General features: G+C 44.3%; 1 protein-coding gene and 1 non-coding gene across 3 annotated transcripts in view; one reads left to right on the top strand and one right to left on the bottom strand.

The window, feature by feature from the left end:
* Nucleotides 1-21848, top strand: part of HDC (histidine decarboxylase) — a 31878-nt gene extending 10030 nt beyond the window's left edge. The window contains exons 4-12 of one of the 2 annotated variants that reach the window (XM_049781442.1): nucleotides 346-468; nucleotides 2985-3119; nucleotides 4024-4167; nucleotides 5776-5842; nucleotides 6818-6980; nucleotides 7070-7160; nucleotides 13901-13999; nucleotides 20887-20988; nucleotides 21132-21848. In XM_049781442.1, coding sequence (XP_049637399.1) covers nucleotides 346-468; nucleotides 2985-3119; nucleotides 4024-4167; nucleotides 5776-5842; nucleotides 6818-6980; nucleotides 7070-7160; nucleotides 13901-13999; nucleotides 20887-20988; nucleotides 21132-21848 — 1641 coding nt within the window. The remainder of the gene's footprint in view (nucleotides 1-345; nucleotides 469-2984; nucleotides 3120-4023; nucleotides 4168-5775; nucleotides 5843-6817; nucleotides 6981-7069; nucleotides 7161-13900; nucleotides 14000-20886; nucleotides 20989-21131) is intronic. The other variant, XM_049781443.1, reaches the window with a different exon arrangement.
* On the bottom strand, nucleotides 17239-17340 carry LOC126021787 (U6 spliceosomal RNA). Its single transcript, XR_007500251.1, has one exon. It is a non-coding gene; the product is annotated as a U6 spliceosomal RNA (small nuclear RNA).
* Nucleotides 21849-22401: the final 553 nt, after the last annotated feature.

Below are 22401 nucleotides of genomic sequence, written 5' to 3'. Positions count from 1 at the left end.
ACCCATTACTAAGAAATCACCATTTCTATTAAAAACTACTTGAGAAATATTATAAAATTACTTAAGAACATACTATCTCAAAAATATTCATTCCAACAACTATTCTTAGTGGGAACTGTCACACTACCTGAACATACATTAAAAGGGCTACTTAAAAGGAAAAGCCTTCCAAACTTCTATTGTACCAGTGGTATGACTCCAGAGCCCTGTCTTCTTTTCTCACCCCCTTTTCTTTGCAGATAGAGCATGAGGTTGACACCTTCTCCTTGGTACCTTAGTGGCCAGGGGATGGCAGGGACAACTGGGGGTCTGGGGCTGCTGACGAAGCATCTTTCTCTCTTTTAGGCCTCAAGCCCTGCATGCACAGAGCTGGAGATGCACGTCATGGACTGGCTGGCGAAAATGCTGGGGCTCCCCGAACACTTCCTGCACCACCACCCCAGCAGCCAGGGAGGAGGAGTGTTGCAGGTGCCACCATTGGCAGAGCTCCCCTGAATGGGAGAAGGGGGGAACTGGATTATGAGAAAGGACACCAGAGCCTAGGGAGAGGATTCTTTGCTTCTCCACTCAGCTTCTTTTTCTTTTTTTCTTTTTTGGTTTTTGGTTTTGGGGTCACACCTGGCAGCGCTCAGGGGTCACTCTCGGCTCTATGCTCAGAAATCGCTCCTGGCAGGCTCGTGGGACCATATGGGATGTTGGGAGTTGAACTGCCAACCTTCTGCATGAAAGAAAGGCAAACGTCTTACTTCATGCTATCTCTCCGGCCCCTCCACCCAGCTTCTTTATTCCACTCATATCATTTCCATCATGGCCACCATCTCCTCCATCACCAGTATCCCGACTCTTGTCACTCCTTCCTTCTCCCTCCCTCCTTCCTGTCCCCACCACAGCTCCTTCCTGTCCCTACTTCCACCTCTACTTCTACTTACACTTTGCTTCCCCTGCAGGCCACTCAACTCTTTGTTCTTCCCCTTTTCTTTGAAAACAGATGCAAAGGCCCCTCCATGCTTGATATGACTTCCAGCACTGCTAGATTCAGGTTTTATCCTTTATATTCTCTCATGTCAGGCCCCAGTTTTCACCTATTCCTCCCTCCTCTGTCCTTGGCTAGGAGAGGATCCTTGTGCTAGTGCTCAGGTCCCTATTCCAAATTTTGGAGACAAATACACTGAAGCAGAGAGAGGTTAAAGTTTGTCTTTGGGTCACTCAGAAGAAGAAGGACTTAAACATAGGCCTATATAAATTCAAATATGCTTCCTCTAGTATTCACCAGCCATGTGAACTTGGGTTGGGTCTTTAACTTTCCCTTTGTGTGTATGTGTGTGTGTGTGTGTGCACACACACACAATTTGGGGGACCACATCCAACAATGCTCAGGGCTTACTCCCAATTCTGTGCCCAAGTATCTCTTCTGGCAGTTCTGGGAGGGGAGAACCATATGTAGTGCCAGGATTAAACCCTGTGGTGTGCTATCTTGCCAGCCCCCAGTCCTTAAACTTTCTGAGCATCATGACCCACATCTGCAGATAAGACTTATGGGTAGACTAAAGAGGAAAAGGTGGAATGGTGGTGATCTATAAACAGTGACCTGCTATAGAGATGAAGATGCTGTTTTTACTAACCTTCTGATTTCTTTGTTGTAGCATAATTAACAATCACTAAAGATCCTGTAAACTCTGGTCTATATCATTCCCTGCAACAGTATTTTCCAAGCATATAATTAATCTATATTATTTATTTATTTATTTATTGTTTTTGGGCCATACCTGGTGAAACTCAGGGGTTACTCCTGGCTATGTGCTCAGAAATCACTCCTGGCTTGGGAAACCATATGAGACGCTGGGGGATCGAACCATGGTTCATCCTGGGTCAGCCGCATGCAAGGCAAATACCCTACTGCTGTGCCACTGCTCTGGGCCCTAGTCTATATTATTTTTATGTGTGTTGTGTTAGGAATCGAACCCTGGGTCTCATATATGAAAGGCACATGTTACCCCAACCCCTACCAGGCTTTTTAGTGGGGAACTACTTACCATGAGATCTCTGAAGAAAACAAAAATGGGCCAAATGAATGATGAAAAACTGTGCTTCTCATGTGTCACCCAGGATTTCCATAATCAGGAACCAAGCAAATTCCAAGCAAAATCCCCACCCCCCTCTGCAGTCTACTAGGCAGTTAAAAGGAGAAGTCTATTTATCAATGGAAAAGAAGCTTCTGGAGGTCCAGCATTATTAGGACTCATTTTGCTGCCAGTTGCTCTCATCACCTTAGGCCAGGAGGACCTTCCTTTCTCTTGACACCTCCAGAGAACTCAAATTCCATTTCCTGTCCTGGGAAATGTTCCTCAGTTCTTTCTCTGAAATTGGTTTTTCTTTGGGGAACAAATGTGTCTCAGAGCAAACTAAGAGCTAGAAGAGGTCAAACATCTTAATTCCCCCGGTTTTGTTTTGCCTGCTCTTCCCTTTCTCTCAAAAAGATGAAAAAGTCAAAACTAGGGTTCTAGAATAAGCTATGTGGAGTGAATTGGTCTTGTTGGTTTTCCTCAAAGATCTCCTTGATAGGTTGGTAACTATGAGGTGGACATTGGCGTTTTTGGTTTCCCTGGTACATTCAAGGAAGGTGCTCAAGGTGTGTAGAGGGGCAATGTGGAAGAAAAAAGAGGCATGAGGTGTGGAGAGAGCACACAGATTCTGGAGCAGTGTTGGCTCACTATTTACAACTTGGTTTCACCCAAACAAAGATCATCCCTAGTTTCAGATCCCAAAGGATCTGAAGGAGCTGTGTACTTCCCTTTGAATTGTTTTTGAACATAGATGCACACCTGCATGCTTTTACACTTGCCACATTCTCACACATGCATGCACACAAATGTTCCTGCATGTACACACATGCACACACATCCCTTCACACCTCTGCAGCCTGGAGGCATTTGGCGACAGAACATTGAAAGAGGCAGTCACTGGTGATTGTTCTCCCACTACAGAGCACTGTCAGCGAGTCCACCTTAATTGCCTTGCTGGCTGCAAGGAAGAACAAAATTCTACAAATGAAAAGCTCAGAGCCCGAAGCTGATGAGTCAATTCTGAATGCCCGGCTTGTTGCCTACACTTCTGATCAGGTGAGTAGACCCCACCCCCCAAACCTTCAGGTCAGCTTTGGAGCCTGAGGCCTTGAATCATGCTCCCATGAGCAGGTGGGGCCCAGGCAATTCCAAGAGCCTGATAGGAAAGACCCCACCGATAAATATTCGGGGTGATTCTCTTAGGCTGGCTTCAGCAGTTCTGGATGTGCCCGTGTCCCACCACAGGAACTAGCTACCCTATTATTCGAATATAAACTGAGTTTTTTCCGGCACAAGTCCTACAGATTATTTGATTCGGTGCGTGAGCAAAAACCGAATCCAATACACGTAGTCTCCAGTGGTCTTTTGCCTCCAGTCTGCTGGGGAGCGGTGCTTCAGCTCAGTTCACAAGTCGAGGCTGGACCGAAGAGGTAGGCAGCTGAACTGAACTGGATGCCACTGAACTATTGAACCCATATATTCAATGGCACATTTAATTAAGTGAAAAACCCATTTAAGGCAGTAAAGTCATGTAAATAAATGTTTATGAATCCTGTATCCTTATAATCAGGGGTTTTGGAGAATCAGGATTCAGGATTTTTAACCATTTATTTACAATGCTTTACTGTCTTAATTGACTTATTCACTTCATTTAAGTTGCCATTGAATACTATGGGTTAATGTGGCATGTTAATGGTATTTAGTATATCAAACAATCATGTATTGTAAATGTAATCATGTATTTATTTATCTATTTACTGATTTCTCAATTATTGTAATTGTATTGGTATATATTTTTATTTTTGAAATTTACCAGTGGCTGCTGCATTTTTCCACCTTGGCTTATACTTGAGTCACTAAGTTTCCCAGTTTTTAGAGTAAAATTAGGGGGGGTCGACTTATATTAGGGTCAGCTTATACTTGAGCATATACGGTAACTGGTTTCCATGTGACTTTTTAGGCTCATTCCTCTGTGGAGAAGGCTGGACTGATTGCACTTGTGAAGATGAGGTTTCTGCCCGTGGATGACAACTTTTCACTCCGAGGAGAGACTCTTCAGAGAGCCATTGAGGAGGACAAGGCTCGGGGCTTGGTGCCTGTCTTTGTAAGTCAGACCATCTGTTGAGCTTGAGTCATAGAGCCGGGTGGGGAACAAAGCATTGGGGCAGGATTCAGGTAAGTGACAAGTTGGAAAGAGACGCCAAATGGTCCTCAGGTCCAATGCTTAACACTCTTACATATGCACATACATGCCCATTGCTCTTTATTTTAGAAAATAAAGTTGATGGGTCTACACTCACATTAAAAAATTAGTGGGCCAGGGATGTGGCTCGGTGGGAGAACATTTATGCCTTGCATGTGTGAGGAACTGGGTTCAATGCCCAGCACTGCATGTACTCCTGAGTCTCTCAGTAGCTGCTGTTCTCTTCCCACTCTGCACCTCTAGTTTAGAGCCAAAGAGTAGCCCTAGAGCAAGTGAGGGTAGCTCTTAAGCAAAGTAAAAACAGGGCCTGGAGCAGTGGTGCAAGAGGTTGAGCGTTTGCCTTGCACATGCTAACCTAGGATGGACTGTGGTTTCATCCTCCGGCATCCCATATGGTCCCCCAAGCCAGGAGCGATTTCTGAGTGGTTAGTCAGGAGTAACCCCTGAGCATCACAGGGTGTGGCACCCCGCCCCCAAAACAAGCAAAGTAAAAACAGAACCAAATAGAAAATGCCAAGATGCATTTCTGAAGCCAGAGTATGTGTTGTTTGGAACAATTTTTGATTTGAGAATGATGGGCTCCCAAAAGGTGTTCAGGGGGCCAGAGCTCAGTAAACAATTAGAGGTTCAGTGCTAAGACCCTAGACCTAGTGCTGCTAAGATCCTGCAATATTGCGAACCACACTGGTCACCCCAATTTTGCTTAGGAGCAACAGGGCCACATACTGGTGTGATGTAGGGGTGTGTCAGAGATGGGACTGGAGTCAGCAGGCATGTGCTGGCCAACCACCCTAACCTCCGTGCTTTCTCCCTAGCCCCGTTTAGTAACGTTCTTCTAAAGCCAAAATTGCATTTGAATTCCCATAGGTTAACAATGTTGTAAGTTTTCCAGTACAGAGTCATACCTGGGACGTATCACTGCACCCATCACCATGCTTACAGCATAGTGTCCTCTCCACTGTACTTACCTTATTCTGTTGGTATCCACCACCTTGTCAAAGATGCTCAGAGTTACTTGGGTATTATTTTATCTGTTTGTTTCAGTTATTGATATTCCAAACATGCATGACATCATCTGGCAATTGTCTTTCACTTTCTACCTTCTTCCACCCTCCCTCATCACCTTGAGTAAATCTGCTTTCATTTTGAAAAAAGCATGGCTGAGTAGTGTCTCTTTCTTGGATAGATATACATTTCTATATAAATACAGATTTCTATATAGACACAAAACATTTCTACACAACCCAGATGGCCAGGGAACTCAAAGCTAAAGAACCCAAGAGCCTCAAGGCAAACACAACACCAAAGTTCTTGCTTTCATAGGCCTGGATATATATGATATATATGATGCTGTTGGGGAAATGTATGTCTCACATTAGGGCATGGCCAGAATGTCTGCCTCACCATTTTGGATGGTGGCCAAGATAATTCCTTGAACAAATTCTGTTTCCAGGCCCAACATGTCACCCGAGTTGACCTTCCCAGCTCAGCATCTTTATTTTCCTCTAGGTCTGTGCCACACTTGGTACCACTGGAGTCTGTGCATTCGACTGCCTGGCAGAGCTGGGACCCATCTGTAAGTGTTTATCCCATTTGACTGGGCTACCAACGACAGATCTTGGTTTGATCCCCGGCATCTCATATGGTCCTCCAAATCAGGAGCGATTTCTGAGTGCAGAGCCAGGAGTAACCCCTGAGTGTCACTGGGTGTGGCCCCCAAGCAAAAACAAAACATAGGAAAGAAGCTAGGGGGAGCTACTCTTGAATGCACATTCAGAGAAATGGAAGGGCAGAGTAGCAGAGACCATGAGGGCTAGGATTGGGTGTGGGGGTCCAGGTGGCAGTTGAGAGCAAGGCAGAGCAAACCCCCACACCCCCCTCATGCAATATGACTAGAAGTAACGTAAGGACAGCAGTGGCCCCTTTGGTGATGAGATGCTATAAACCAACACCCTAAGCTTCAACACTGTTGTAACGTAGTTAACTATAATAAAAATGAAACCAAATAAAACAGAACAAAAAATTGCCAGAGAAACCTATTAGGAAATAGAGATATTTTGATTACAGGTCAAGTGTTATTATTGTTCTTTGGGCTGACTGGAAGTTGTTTTTTATTTTTACTTATTTAGTTTTTTGATTTTTGGGTCACACATGACTGCACTCAGGGGTTACTCCTGGCTTTGCACTCAGAAGTCTCTCCTGGCAGGCTCGGGGGACCATATGGGATGCTGGGATTTGAACTGTGGTTGGGTTTGTCCTGTGTTGGCTGTGTGCAAGACAAACGCCTTACCACTGTGCTGTGCTATCACTCCGGCCCCTATTTCTATTTTTTGAGTCAGATGTTCTAGTTCTAGGCCAGATGGGGGTCCTCAAGATAGCCTTTCTTTTAGGCTGGCTTTCTTTCTTCACCCACTCTTCACCCCACACTCAGACACCCGCCTCTTAGTTACCTACCCACCTGAAGCTCCCTGGGCCAGGTGGAAGATGCTTAGGAGAGAGTTGGTGGCTCCCACATTCCTGCCTCCCAGCTGAGTGGTTCCTATGTCCCGAGGTGCCCGGGAAGGCCTGTGGCTCCACACGGATGCTGCTTATGCGGGCTCGGCCTTTCTGTGCCCTGAGTTTCGGGGCTTCCTGGAAGGCATCGAGTATGCAGATTCCTTTGCCTTCAACCCCTCCAAGTGGATGATGGTGCACTTTGACTGCACTGGCTTCTGGTGAGTTCTGCTCTGGCTGTTCTGGCCTGGGGGTGGGGTTGGGGGCGCAGGACAGATCTCAGCCACTGCTGTCTGCTTGGAACCCGCAGGGTCAAGGACAAGTACAAGCTGCAGCAGACCTTCAGCGTTGACCCCATTTACCTCAGGCATGCCAACTCGGGCGTGGCCACCGACTTCATGGTGAGTGGCCAGGAGCATGGAGCTGGTGACCACCCGGCTGGGCTTTTGGGGGTCAGCTCTCTTCTTCCCCTCATGCCGCCCTTGTAAAACTGTACATCCAGCCATGCCTCACTGGATAAAACCAAGTCCAGAAAAATAATTCAAAACTCTAGGGTATGGGTTTCAACCCCAGAGTAATAGCACAGTGGTAGGACTTTTGCCTTGCATGCAGATGACCCAGGACGGACCTGAGTTTGATTCCCAGTATCTCATATGGTTCCCTGAACCTGCCAGGAGTGATTTCTGAGCGCAGAGCCAGGAGGAACCCCTGAGCGCCACCGGGTGTGCCCCCCCCCCCCCAAATCCTATTGCTTTAGTTCAGGTGCATGTTTTGTCAAAATTTGCAGTGGATTCATGCCCTCTTGTACCCCAGGTGATGAGAGAACCAGTTTCCTCTTGCTCCTTCCTCTCCAATCCCGAAGAATCTCTTCCGCTCACCAATCAACAGGGGGATCCAGTGAATGAGTTTCCTTGGGGAGATAAGAGGCTCTTTGCTGAAATCCCTTTCATCTCTCTCTGTCCTTGTGTCTGTCCTTGTGGAAGTCCTGTGGGCCGCACACAGGGGTGAGAGGGTCAGCTAACCTCCTGAGCTTCAGGGTTTTGCCTCACTCCTCAACCGCTGCACCTCATACATTCCTACTCCCACGTGTTCAGCCCCCTTTTTTTACTGGGAGGGGATGCCAACACATAGTACAGAACAGCAGGGCCCATGGGAGGTCTTGGGCCACTAGAGACCAGATTACTTGCAATTCCACTCCAGCACAGGAATTTTGGGCCTCCTTGAGCCTTGACTTCCTCATCTGTAAAATGGGTGGGCACACACAGCACAATTTGATAAGTTTTCATGTAGCTGACAAGAATGTAAAGCTTCTCCTTTTAAGTTCTAGGAGACACGGGCCCTGTGCGGCTGCAGAAAGGCTATAGCAAAGTGGTTGAGCTTGAGGCTAGACCATCATGTTTTTTTTTTTTTTTTTTTTTTTTTTTTTTTTTTTTTTTTGGTTTTTGGGCCACACCCGGTAACGCTCAGGGGTTACTCCTGGCTATGCGCTCAGAAGTCGCTCCTGGCTTGGGGGACCATATGGGACGCCGGGGGATCGAACCGCGGTCCGTCTCCTAGGCTAGCGCAGGTAAGGCTGGCACCTTACCTCCAGCGCCACCGCCCGGCCCCGACCATCATGTTTTATTTTATTTTATTTTGGTTTTTGGGTCACACCCGGTGACACTCAGGGGTTACTCCTGACCATGAGCTCAGAAATTGCTCCTGGCTGAAGGGACCATATGGGATGCTGGGAATCAAACCCAGGTCTGACCTGGGTCAGCCGCATGCAAGGCAAACACCCTACCGCCTGCGCCACTGCTCCGGCCCCACCATCATATTTTTTTTTTCCACCATCATATTTTAATCCTGTTCCTTCACTTTGTACTTTGTGTGGCCTGGGCAAATGATTAAATGATTTAACTCTATTTATATTTCATTACCTACTGAGATGAGGCCAGGATCCTAGTGCTGGCAGTTGAGACTTTCTGTGAGCTCTGGGAGCAGAGGGCAAGGAGTAAGCTATGTTTTGTGTAGCAAAGGTTCTGAAAAAAAATTTTTTTTGTTTTTTGGGCCACACCTGGCAGTGCTCAGGGGTTACTCCTAGTATGGGATGCCAGGAATTGAACCAGGGTCAGCTGCATGCAAGGCAAATGCCCTACCCTTTATGTAATCACTCCAGCCCCTCTGACTATTTCTTAGGGCAATCACCATGTCTTGCCCTTTTAGTGATTTAAAAAATAGTTCTGCCACATCTTTATAACTCAAAGGTTATTTTCCTTTAGGCCAGCTGCTTTTTGCTTTAGATTTCAGGTCCTTAAGTCTCCTCCACACGATTTAGCTGTGTAAGCTACATAGTTTAGTGCTTGAACTAATTTGGTGATATAGTGCTGAGGGCCAGCACATCCACTCCAATGATTTCCACTGGGCCCTGCTGTGCCAGGGATCAAATGTGGGGTCTCACACTTGCCCAGCAGACATTCTGATCCATTGAGCTATCTCCTTGAGTCAATTTTTGGAACTTTTTGACTGGAATTGAGGCAATAGACTTGTAATGATGAGGGGAAGATCTCAATAATGTCTTACACAGTTGATCATACTACATTTGTTTTTAGGTAAGTGGGGGCCAAGTTATTAAGAAAATAAAAAGAAAAGAAAAGAAGAAAAAAAGAGTACAGAAATAAGAAAATTGTGAAGATTATTGTATCTCTTGGTGAGATCATTAAGTCATTGTCAGAAGGTTTACTATAAGGTCTTGTTGCTGGTTGATCTTTCTGCTACTCCTTTTGTTTTTGAACTTTATGTGACTTCAAGTACACATTGGAATCTAAATCGTGTGTTTAAGACGGAAGGCCGTATTAAAAGATTTAGAAGTGTTATGTAGCTACTTACCATGGTAATGCAGACATGGTGGCTGTGTTTAGGGGCATGGTTTCTGAGAAAAAGTTTTAAAAACTTTCCAAGGGACAGATATCATTAAGGGCTAACTCTAAGTTTCGTATGTAGACAATGATGCTTAGGCTTCTAAAAATGAATTTGGATCATTGCATACCTTTGCTTATTTATTTATTTCCTGCTATTTCTTCCTCTTTTTTTTTTTTTAGTTTTTGGGTCACACCCGGCGGTGCTCAGGGGTTACTCCTGGCTGTCTGCTCAGAAATAGCTCCTGGCAGGCACAGGGGACCATAGGGGACACCGGGATTCGAACCAACCACCTTTGGTCCTGGATCGGCTGCTTGCAAGGCAAACCCGCTGTGCTATCTCTCCGGGCCCTTCTTCCTCTTTTTGTCATAACAATATCTCATTCCCATTCGCAGTGGTCCTCAAACTATGGCCCGCGGGCCACATATTGTATTTGTATCTGTTTTGTTTCTTCATTGCAAAATAAGATATATGTAGTGTGCATAAGAATTCGTTCATAAGTTTTGTTTTTACTATAGTCAGACCCTCCAATGGTCTGAGGGACAGTGAACTGGCCCCCTGTTTAAAAAGTTTGAGGACCCCTGGTTTAGAGCTTGCCTCCAGATCTACCTTAGAAAAGATATTTAGCTTTCTCTACCACCATTATTATTCATATTTTTATGTCTTTATATAGAAATATTCTATACCTTTCCTTCTTCCCTAGTTAATCTATATGTTTAATTTATTTTTTGGCCACACCCAGCAGCTCTCAGGCATTCCTCCTGGCTCTATGCTCAGAAATCGCTCCTGGTAGGCTCGGGGGACCATATGGGATGCTGGGGATCAAACCTGGGTCTGTCCTGGGTTGGCCGCATGCAAGGCAAACACCCTATTGCTGTGCTATGGCTCTGGCCCGATATGTGTCTAAATTTAAAGTCTTAAAGAAATTCTCAGACAATTGAAACTGCTACCTGGGGGAGGTCCCCTTTGCTGCTCTCAACTGGGTCCTTTAAACCTGGCACTCAGGCCACTATAGTGTCAGAGTAGTCCATGATGTCTGCGATGAGACAGAAATCAATCAGAGCCTTGGGAGAGAAGTCTTAGGACTTCACCACTGGGGTCATGGAACCCCCTAAAACCAGGGCTAGATGCTTTGATACTGGAAGAACCCCAGTTTCCCAACTTTTGAGTGTGAGGCTTCATCTTGCTCTTGACCAGGAAGACCCATATTATCCTTTAATTTTTTTTGTTACTTAAACCTTCTAATTTTAAAATTTTTTTGAGGGGTTGTGATTTACAATATTGTGAATGATGGTTTTCCGTGTACACAATTCCAACATCACCCCTATCACCAGTGTATACACTTTGTACCTTCAAGGTATCCAATATTCCTTCTTTCAACTCTTCCCTGAACTTCAACTCAGTTGTGTGGATCAGCTCTCCTGTTGAGTTGTTGTTGACCCTTTGTTGCTACCTTGCTGTGTATCTTTTAATACCATATATGAGAGAGATAATTTGTATTTATATCTTCCTTTTTGACTGTCCTCACTCAGCATGATATATTCTGGTTTCATGTCATGGAAAACTACATAACTTTGTCCTTTCTTAAAACTACATATTATGGGGTTGGCGAGGTGGTGCTAGAGGTAAGGTGTCTGCCTTGCAAGCGCTAGCCAAGGAAGGACCATGGTTTGATCCCCTGGCGTCCCATATGGTCCCCCCCAAGCCAGGGGCAATTTCTTAGTGCTTAGCCAGGAGTAACCCCTGAGCATCAAATGGGTGTGGCCCGAAAAACCAAAAATAAATAAATAAAAAAAGAACTACATATTATTATGTTATGTATAAACCATTTATCTATACTTGAATATTTGGGTTATTTCCATGTCTTGGCTTTTATGCTTATTTATTTTCTTTGATATTTGGGTTAAAGCTTGTGGTGCTTAGTGGTTACTTCTGGCTCTGAGCTCTGGAATTACTCCTAGCAGTGCTCAGAGGACCATATAGAATGCTGGAAATAGAATTTGGGTCATCTGTGTGCAAGGAAGATGACCTACCCACTATGCTATCACTTCAGTACCTGTCTTGGCTACTATGTACTAAGCACTATAATGTTTTTGGGTTTGGGGGCCGAAGTGGTGGCTCAGGCTGTAAGGCATCCTTAAACCTTGCTTTTGCTAGCCTAGGATGGACCATGGTTTGATCCCTGGCATCCCATATGGTCTCTCAAGCCAGAAGTGATTTCTTCTTTTTCTTTTTTCTTTTCTTTTTTTTTTTTTTTTTTGGTTTTTGGGTCACACCCGGCAGTGCTCAGGGGTTATTCCTGGCTCCAGGCTCAGAAATTGCTCCTGGCAGGCACGGGGGACCATATGGGAGGCAGGGATTCGAACCGATGACCTCCTGCATGAAAGGCAAACGCTTTACCTCCATGCTATTTCTCCGATCCCAATTTCTTCTCTTTCTTTCTTTACTTCTTTCTTTCTTTCTTTCTTTCTTTCTTTCTTTCTTTCTTTCTTTCTTTCTTTCTTTCTTTCTTTCTTCTTTTCTTTCTTTCTTTCTTTCTTTCTCTTCTTTCTTTCTTTCTTTCTTTCTTTCTTTCTTTCTTTCTTTTTTTCTTTCTCTCTCTCTTTCTTTTCTTTTCTTTTTTTTCTTTCATTTTTGGGCCACACCCGGTGACACTCAGAGGTTACTCCTGGCTATGCACTCAGAAATTGCTCCTAGCTTGGGGGACCATATGGGACACCAGAGGATCGAACCGTGGTCTGTCCTAGGCCAGCATCTCCTCATCCTCACTGCCTCTCCTTTTTAATATGCTGGTGAAATCAAATAGCTAAGGGGCTACAACCACCAGGAAAGGAGAATGATTTCCTCTAAGACTTCAGTTATCCATTCTTTCCTTCCCCAGGTCTCCTTGTCCCATGATAGGGATTTTTGTCTGTGTTCTGGTTTGGTTGCCCTCTGCTGGTAAATCCAATTCTCCCAAGCAATTGCTGCTTTGCTGAGAAACCAAAAGCCCAGATAGTTAGGGGGCAGAAGCATTGCCATCCACGGAGGGAGTTAAAGGCTGAAGGGAGTCCATTTCTGAGGATTTGCAATCCTTGAATGTGAGAGAGAACTAGTGGATGGGACATTTACTTTCAGTCAGCAAAAGCATTGATAGGAGCTTTCTGGCATTTGAATAAAGGGATATTCAAAAGCACCACACCAAGAAGAATACAGTCAATGTTTTCGGATCCTGGCTGTATTTTCAGATTAAATTAAATTGTATTTAAGCCTGGAATGAAAAGTTTTTTTTTTTTTTTTGGTTTTTGGGTCGCACCCAGCAGCGCTTAGAGGTTACTCCTGGCTCTATGCTCAAAATCGCTCCTGGCAGGCTTGGGGGAACCATATGGGATGCTGGGATTCGAAGCACCGTCCTTCTGCACGCAAGGCAAACGCCTTACCTCCATGCTATCTCTCTGGCCCCAGAAAAGTTTTTTTAAACTTTATTTATTTATTAGCTGATTGATTGATTAGTTTCTGGGCCACACCCAGCAGACTTAGGGGTCACTCCAGGCTCTGTACTCAGAAATGGCCCCGGCAGGCTGGAGAACCACATGGGAGTCGAACCGGGTCCCTCCCAGGTTGGCCACACGCAAGGCAAACGCCCTACTACTGTGCTATCTCTCCAGCTCCCAGGAATGAAAAGTTTTAAGTGACTTTCTTTTTTCTTTTTTGGCCACACCTGGTGATGCTCAGAGGTTACTCCTGTCTCTGCACTTAGAAATTACTTGTGGGGGTCCGAAACGGACCCAGCATGGACTTGGGTTTAATCCTGGCATACTATCTGGTCTCCCGAGCTTGCCAGGAGTGATTTCTGAGCACAGAGCCAGGAGTAAGCCCTGAGCGCCGCTGGGTGTACCCATAACACCCTCCTCCCCCAAAAAGGGGAAATTACTTGTGGAATCATATGCAGGGAATTGAACCTGGGTTGGTCGCATGCAAGGCAAACACCCGACCCTCTGTTCTATCTTTCTGACCCCTCAATGACAATTAAGGCCCCCCAGTTTCAGGCCTGCGGACTTGGTTTCTAATTGTTCTGCATGGAAAGAGCCTCTTGCCACCATCACCAGTGGAGTTACATGCCGGGCAGCCCAGGAGTACCAGAGCTTTGCAGCCATGGATACACCTGGCCCCCTAGAGATCCTGGAGGCTGGCGGCTGCAGCTGGGCTGGGGCAGGGCCTGGCACCTGCTGCCTAATGTGAGCTCTGTCTCCCTCTCTCCTAGCACTGGCAGATTCCCCTGAGCCGGCGATTTCGCTCCATCAAGCTCTGGTTCGTGATTCGTGCCTTTGGGGTGAAGAACCTGCAAGCACACATCAGACATGTAGGTAGCACAGTTGTGGCTGTACCTGCCTCTTCAGGTAGAGCCTAGCCTTGTCCTGCAAGCTTGCTGAGCTGCCCATGGGACCTGGGTGCTGAGCTCAGGTGGCTGGGCTGGTTTCCAGGCTCCTGGGACTTTATTATTCAGGGCCACTGACTCTTTGTTAGCTAAGGGGACCCTAAACAGAACCTGGCTTCTAGGTCTCCTACCTGAGACTCTCACCATACCTTTGGTTGTCTTTCTATATTATATTTATTATATTATAATGTCATGTTATATTATATCACTTTTGTTTTTGGGCCACACCCGGTGACACTCAGGAGTTCCTCCTGGCTCTGTGTTCAGAAATTGATCCTGGCTTGGGGGATCAGATGGATGCTAGGGATCGAACGGAGGTCTGTCCTGGGTCAGCCACATACAAGGCAAATGCCCAACTGCTGTGCTATCGCTCCAGTCCCATTATTTTATTTTTTTAATTTGAACATTTTAATTGGATCAGCGTGAATGATAAAGTTGCTTGTAATTTTGTTTCAGGCTTACAATGTCCTAACACCAATACCTTCACCAGTGTTTTCTTCTGTTTAGTGGACTGTATCATTTCTTTCTATTAGTATAGGTATAGTTTATGTTGTATTGTTCAATATGTTTAAAGTTTATGATATTAGTGAATGAATGCACTGACCAAACTATCTATATTCTGCCATTACTGTCCCTATGGCACTTGATTGTACCTTTTAAATTTTGTTGTGTGTTTATTTATTTGTTTGTTTATTTATTTATTTATTTATTTTTGAGCCACACTAGTGGCTCTTAGGGGTTACTCACAGCTCTGCACTCAGAAATCACTCCTGGCAGGCTCGGGGAACCATATGGGATGCCGGAATTGAACCCAGGTCTGTCCTGGGTCGGCCTCGTGCAAGGCAAATACCTTACCACTGTGCTATCTCTCCAGCCGTGTGTTTGATTTTTGTGCCCACTTCTGGTGGTGCGTGAGGGACTGGGGACTGAATCCAGGACTGCTGCATGCTAAGTCTGTGCTCTGGTCCTTCAAGTCATCTCCTGTGCTTTGTTTTCTTTGTTAGAATCACCCTGATTGTCAGGCCTTTCTGAGAATCTTAGTAACTATCAAACTTAAGGTTGAAATATGGCTCTCAGGCTCAGACAGGCAGACCCACCATGTGTGGAACCAATGTCCCTGCAATGTGCCTGTAGGTATTTTTCTTTCTTTCTTTCTTTCTTTCTTTCTTTCTTTCTTTCTTTCTTTCTTTCTTTCTTTCTTTCTTTCTTTCTTTCTTTCTTTCTTTCTTTCTTTCTTTCTTTCTTTCTTTCTTTCTTTCTTTCTTTCTTTCTTTCTTTCTTTCTTTCTTTCTTTCTTTCTTTCTTTCTTTCTTTCTTCCTTTCTTCCTTCCTTCCTTCCTTCCTTCCTTCCTTCCTTCCTTCCTTTCTTTCTTCCTTTCTTTCTTTCTTTCTTTCTTTCTTTCTTTCTTTCTTTCTTTCTTCTTTCTTTCTTCTTTCTTTCTTTCTTTCTTTCTCTTTCTTTCATTCTTTCTTTCTTTCTTTCTTTCCTCTTTCTTTCTTTCTTTCTTCTCTTCTTTCTTTCTTTTTTCTTTCTTTCTTTCTTTCTTTCTTTCTTTCTTTCTTTCTTTCTTTCTTTCTTTCTTTCTTTCTTCTTTCTTTCTTTCTTTCTTTCTTTCTTTCTTTCTTTCTTTCTTTCTTCTTTCTTTCTTTCTTTCTTCTTTCTTTCTTTCTTTCTTTCTTCCTTCTTTCCTTCTTTCCTTCCTTCCTTCCTTCCTTCCTTCCTTCCTTCTTCCTTCCTTCCTTCCTTCTTTCTCTTCTTTCTTTCTTTCTTTCTTTCTTTCTTTCTTTCTTTCTTTCTTTCTTTCTTTCTTTCTTTCTTTCTTTCTTTCTTTCTTTCTTTCTTTCTTTCTTTCTTTCTTTCTTTCTTTCTTTCTTTCTTTCTCTCTTTCTCTCTTTCTTTCTTTATTCCTTCCTTCCTTCCTTCCTTCCTTCCTTCCTTCCTTCCTTCCTTTCTTTCTTTCTTTCTTTCTTTCTTTCTTTCTTTCTTTCTTTCTTTCTTTCTTTCTTTCTTTCTTTCTTTCTTTCTTTCTTTCTTTCTTTCTTTCTTTCTTTCTTTCTTTCTTCACCCTCCTTTCCCTTCCCTTCCCTTCCCCTTCCCCTTCTCTTTCCCCTTCTCCTTCCCTTCCCCTTCCCTTCCCTTCTCCTTCCCTTCCCCTTCCCTTTTCCTTTTCCCTTTTCCCTTTCCCTTTTCCTTTTCCTTTTCCTTTCCTTTCCTTTCCTTTCCTTTCCTTTCCTTTCCTTTCCTTTCCTTTCCTTTCCTTTCCTTTCCTTTTCTTTCCTTTCCTTTCCTTTCCTTTCCTTTCCTTTCCTTTCCTTTCCTTTCCTTTCCTTTCCTTTCCTTTCCTTTCCTTTCCTTTCCTTTCCTTTCCTTTTTCCTTTCCTTTCCTTTCCTTTCCTTTCCTTTCCTTTCCTTTCCTTTCCTTTCCTTTCCTTTCCTTTCCTTTCCTTTCCTTTCCTTTCCTTTCCTTTCCTTTCCTTTCCTTTCCTTTCCTTTCCTTTCCTTTCCTTTCCTTTCCTTTCCTTTCCTTTCCTTTCCTTTCCTTTCCTTTCCTTTCCTTTTCTTTCCTTTCCTTTCTTTTCCTTTCATATTTGGATATTTGGGTCATGCTTGCTCAGGGGTTACTCCTGGCTCTACACTCAGAAATTACTTCTGGCAGGCTTGGAGAACTATATGGGATACCAGGAATCAAACCCAGGTTGACCATGTTCAGAGCAAATGCCCTACCCGCTGTGCTATTGTTCCGGCCCCGAGTTTTTGACCTTTTTGGCACAAATTATTTCAAATCTGTACAACACCATCAACAAATTATTGTGCCAAGAAAAAGAATCAGAGGAAAATGTATGGCTGGGAAGTTTTCTGTTTTGTGTGTGTGTGTGTGTGTATACACATGTTTTATATACATAAAAACATAAAACATATTTATATAACAGTGATGTGCAGGTGATGTTGGGTATTTGAATCTGGTGAGAAACCTGCAAGCCAAGTTTCTTTTTTTGGGGGGGGAGGGGTCACACCCAGCCGCACTCAAGGGTTACTACTGGCTCCACACTCAGAAATTGCTCCTGGCAAGCTCGGGGGACCATATGGGATGCCGGGATTCGAACCAATGATGTTCTGCATGAAAGGCAAACGCCTTACCTCCCTGCTATCTTTCCGGCCCTGCAAGCCAAGTTTCTTAATCCCTGTGATCTCTTACTGTGTAGGGACCATACTAATCTTCTCTGTATCATTCCAATATTAGCTTATGTGCTGCTGAAGCGAGCACAAAAATATATGAAGCGTTTCACGAATCTGTGTGTCATCCTTGTGCAGGAGCCATTGTTGTTGTATATCTCATTCTTCATAGAGGAGAGATTATCTCAGCACTGGGTCCAGCTGTTTTTCCATAGAGCCTTTTTGAAAGACAAAGCCAGTGATCAAAGTAGCGCAGAAGGGATCAGGGACAAAGTTTAGTAGCAAAACACTCGCTTTGCATACGTGAAGTCCTCGATTTGATTCCCGGCACTGCAAAACATAATCAAGAATCCCAATTAACAAAACAGCACAGACACACACAAAAAAAAACAAAAACAAAAACAAAAAGAAACCAAAAAACTAAAGCCACTGTCCTTTATTCCTGTGTGTCCTTTCGTACTCACCTCTCCTCTTGGGAGTTTCTTTAAATAAGTACAACACAAAGTGACCTGGTTGACACTGGAGCTGGAACTGGCTTGCCCTTGTAAATTCGTATATGTATCTTCAACACTATTAACAGCCATCAGGCACTGTGATTCTTCCCATGTGCAGACTGGAGTGTGTAGGCTGGGAATGAGGTGCTGGAAGTAAAGGATTATCAGAACAAAACTCTTTTTTTGTTTTTGTTTTTGTTTTTGGGTCACACCTGGCAGCGCTTAGAAGTCACTCCTGGCTCTACGCTCAGAAATCGCTCCTGGCAGGCTCGGGGACCATATGGGATGCTGGGATTCTAACCACCGTCCTTCTGCATGCAAGGCAAATGCTCTACCTCCATGCTATCTCTCCGGTCCCAGAACAAAACTTTTGATATATCACAGAAGTGAATATTCAGCAGATGTTGGCCAGCTTCCCTGATTCTGCCTTTTGCAAGTCAAATCCCTGCATCCCCATCTGCTCCCCACTTGCCTCTGTAGGCTCCTCTTTCTGCATCTGACTTTCAAGGATTTGCTTCTCAGCTTCTTTTTTAGTTAAGGCTTTGGAATAAACCATTTGAACTCCCTCCTCAAAGGTTGGAGTTGTGGTTCAGTTGTAGGGCATCTACTTGCTGTGTATGCTTTAGGCCCTGGGTCAGATCCCCAGTATGATCTGTCTGTCTGTCTGTCTCTCTTTCTCTTTTTGAATACAAAGGCAAGAGAGAGAGAGAGAGAGAGAGAGAGAGAGAGAGAGAGAGAGAGAGAGAGAGAGAGAGAGGAGAGAACAAACTTCATCTTCAGAGGGCAGAGATATAGTGTAAGGGGCTAGGGTTACCTTGCATGTAGCCGATTTGGCCTTGATTTGATTTGTCTGACTCTGCATATTGTCACTAAACACTGCTAAGAATGACCCCTAAGTATAGAGCAAGGAGTAGTAAATCCTGAGCACAGCTAGACATGGCCAAAATCAAAACAAAAATGACAAACAAATTGCATCTCTTTTTCAAATGTTAAAGATTCAATCCTGCTTCTTCCAACCACTTTCTTGGCTGTTTCCTTGGCATTTTTATGAGCACCTACTCAAGTACACTTACAAAATTGAGTTCAAATCCATGACCCACTAAAACAAAGTCATTGGGTGTGAGTTAGAGGGCTTCAATTGGATGGAAAAGTATGACTTTCACTAGCATTTGCGCCAACAATTTAGAAAAATTGGTGGTGTCTGTTTCAGATCTTACAATGTTTGTGCAGTTATTTTGGTTGGTCTTATTTTGTACATTTTATTGATGAGGGTCAGAGATGAAACTAATTGCTCGGGAGTGGAGGACCTCTTTTCTTCTCCTCTAGAGCCTACTCTCGTGGTACTTGGACTAGCAAGTGTTTAGGGCCCCCATAGATCTGGGTCTTGAACCCAAGCCTTCATGTATACCTCAACTTGAGGGAGATGTTCTCCCTGCCTCCGTTTTTAGGCTTTCTTCTATGACATGGGTCTGGAAGGTTATATAAAGACAAATTTTGTATGTTTTTGTTCAAGAGTCATACAATAGAGAATGGGAATCTGGGTTAGATGTTTAGCTTTATTCTTCACTACTAGGTGACCTTAGATATCGTACTCACCTTTTCTTTCTTGCCTGCTTAATATACAGAATGGACAAATGAGAATGCATCTCTGAAAGATGCAGGATGATGATTAAATGTAATGATCTATTTAAAGTTCAGAACCTCCTACCAGACTAAACACACAGCAATTTTTCCTCTTTTTATTTCTCCTCTTTTCCTTTTGAAAATAATTGTCATTCTGTAGTCATTACTTCTGTTGTTGTGATCTCTACCATCACCATCATCTTCTGTATCCTAATATAGGAATTGGCACACTTTTCTTTTTTGGTAAAAGATGCAAATAGGTTTTTCTTTAGAGGGTAGAGAGTCTCCACTGAAGTTCCTCAATTCTGTCACTGATACAAGGTCAACATCAACATGGACAATGCTTAAGCAAACAGGCATAACTGCTGTGTATACAAAAATAGGTTGGGGAGGGACTATATTTGGTCTGTGGACTGCAGCTTGCCCAACTTGACTAGAAGTTGGGGCAAGCCACTGATTGCAACATTGCTTTTTGCCCCCTCCCTCAAGCTGATAAAATGCTGCCTTTCCTATTTGTAGCCATTAAACAAGTACAAAGTCTTTCTCTATATTTCTCAAATATTCATATGGATGAAGAGTTAAAAGTATGTGTTCTATGGAAGGTCAGAAAAGAAGGGAATAGGGCCCAGAGAGATAGCACAGCGGCGTTTGCCTTGCAAGCAGCCGATCCAGGACCAAAGGTGGTTGGTTCGAATCCCGGTGTCCCATATGGTCCCCCTGTGCCTGCCAGGAGCTATTTCTGAGCAGACAGCCAGGAGTAACCCCTGAGCACCGCCGGGTGTGGCCCAAAAACCAAAAAAAAGAAAAGAAGGGAATAAAATGACATTGGAGGTGTAAGGATTGCAGAAGTTCTCAAGGCAAGCAGAAGATGGAGATTATTAGCCTAGGCATAGGTGAGCTAGTGATAGATCACCTGGTAGATTTAATGAAGTTGAAAATAAACTTCTCTTCCTCTGGACAGTGGTGACCTAATGAGATATCTGGTTGGAAGCATACAGAGTAAGCATGGGTTTGGTCTCTGGCTTGCCCCTGTGGTCAGTCAAGAAGCTGTAAGTCAGGCAGTGAGAGCTTCACAAGCTGGGTGTATACTTTGGACTCAGGAGGTCTGATTTTGCTCATATCATACCACATGATCCCCAAGCACATGTCCCTAGGAGGACACACCAAGGACAAAGCTCAGAGTATTCTCTCAACATTACTGGGTGTGAATGATAACAACAACAAAAGGACTGTGAAGTGAGGAAGGGAGACCAACTTGTTTTAGGTACAAAGCATATGGCTTCTGGTTCTGGGGTGAGTTGAAAGAAGACATGGTACTCAGGTGAGTCCAATGTGACAAGAATCAAGGTGGTTTCTCATCATGGAATATGACTAAAACCTAATTGGAGAAGAAAATCATGCAGTGGCCATGCAAAGTCCCTGTGGCTCTCCCTGGTCACTTATCCAGCAATATGAAAATGTTCACAGAGTTGGGCCACACTTGCTCTTAATTGTTGTTTTCTTAATATTTATACTTCCAGGGCACTGAAATGGCTCAATACTTTGAATCTTTAGTCAGAAAAGAACCTTTCTTTGAAATTCCTGCCCAAAGGCACCTTGGCCTGGTAGTTTTTCGTCTAAAGGTAATGTCACCTCCTGTGGTCTGTGAGTGATGTTATTTCGGGTCCCACTTAGCCTCTTGGAAACACAAATGTTGGGTTTGAGTGGGGGGGGATGCTGATGGAGGCATGTGGTATGACTTCCTTTTTCTTTATTTTTCCAACAGGGTCCAAATTGTCTTACAGATTGTTTGTTAAAGGAGATAGTTAATACTGGCCGTCTCTTCCTCATCCGAGCCACCATTCAGAACAAGCTCATTATCCGTTTCACTGTGACATCACAGTTTACTACCAAGGATGACATCTTGAGAGACTGGAATATCATTCGAAACGCTGCCTCGCTCGTCCTGAGTCAGCACTGTACCTCCCAGCCAAGCCCACAGGTTGGAAACCTCATTCCCCCAACCTGGCACCCCAAAGTTCTGACCAACGGATCCTCCCTTCAGTCTGTCAGTGGGGCAGGAGGTGACCCGGCCCAGGCAGGGAAGATTAGTCAGCAGCCTGTGGGAATGGGGCCTGTGAGAAGGGAAAGCAGCAGCCATCTTGAAACCCAGCTGAAGTCACTGGATGACTGCTTTTATGAAGAGGCACCGGATGACACCAAGCACAAATTCTCCTCCTTTCTGTTTGGTTATGTGTCTGTGCAGAACAAGAGGAAGACAGTCCGCTCCCTCAGCTGCAACAGTGTGCCCGTGAGTGCCCAAAGGCCACTGTTCACAGAGGGCTCCTCCGGACTCTTCTCTGGGTTTCCTGAGGAGATGATGCTGCTGAAGGAAAGTGCCTTCAAAAAACTAATCAAGTTCTACAGTGTCCCCAGTTTTCCTGAATGCAACTCCCAGTGTGGGCTCCAGTTGCCCTGCTGCCCTCTGCAGGCCACGGTGTAGCAGAGTCCTAGGATCTGCTTGTGAGCCTGGCATAGCCTTTTGCTGAGTTTGTGTGCTTCTGTTTGCTTTTTTCTTAGGAGGGAGTTCATAATCACTATCAGGTTTTCACGGGGGTTCATGAGAATAGCAATGAATAGTGTAATCCAGCCTGATCCAGAAGGTTCCAGAAAGTAGGTCAGTGAGATGGAGTAGTGAGTGGCCTGATAGGCAGCTTTTGTGGCTTGACTTGTGACATAAAAGTCATGTAGAAATAAAATATACTTGTCCCTGAAAAAAAAAATCTCCGGTGTGATTTAATTGACCATGAAAATGTCCCTTAAGTAACCAGGACTGTGTTTTGAAATCTAGCTGCACATGCTTATGGCTTCTGCTTTTCAGGATGACAGATATTAATTCACCTGTGAAAAATGTGGCTCTGAGAAGCCCTTGCAATGAATTGGGCACTGTGGCTTATAATTTACAAAGGGGAAATTGAGGTCCTAGGCCACATAGTTTGCAAGGGGGCCAACAGGTCTCTCTATCAACAAAATCCCTGCTAGTCCCACAGTGTTTC

The sequence above is a fragment of the Suncus etruscus genome, chromosome 10, assembly GCF_024139225.1.
Source record: "Suncus etruscus isolate mSunEtr1 chromosome 10, mSunEtr1.pri.cur, whole genome shotgun sequence".
Classification (NCBI taxonomy): domain Eukaryota; kingdom Metazoa; phylum Chordata; class Mammalia; order Eulipotyphla; family Soricidae; genus Suncus; species Suncus etruscus.
Note: the sequence above shows the minus strand (reverse complement) of the source record. Positions and strands in the feature narration are given on the sequence as shown.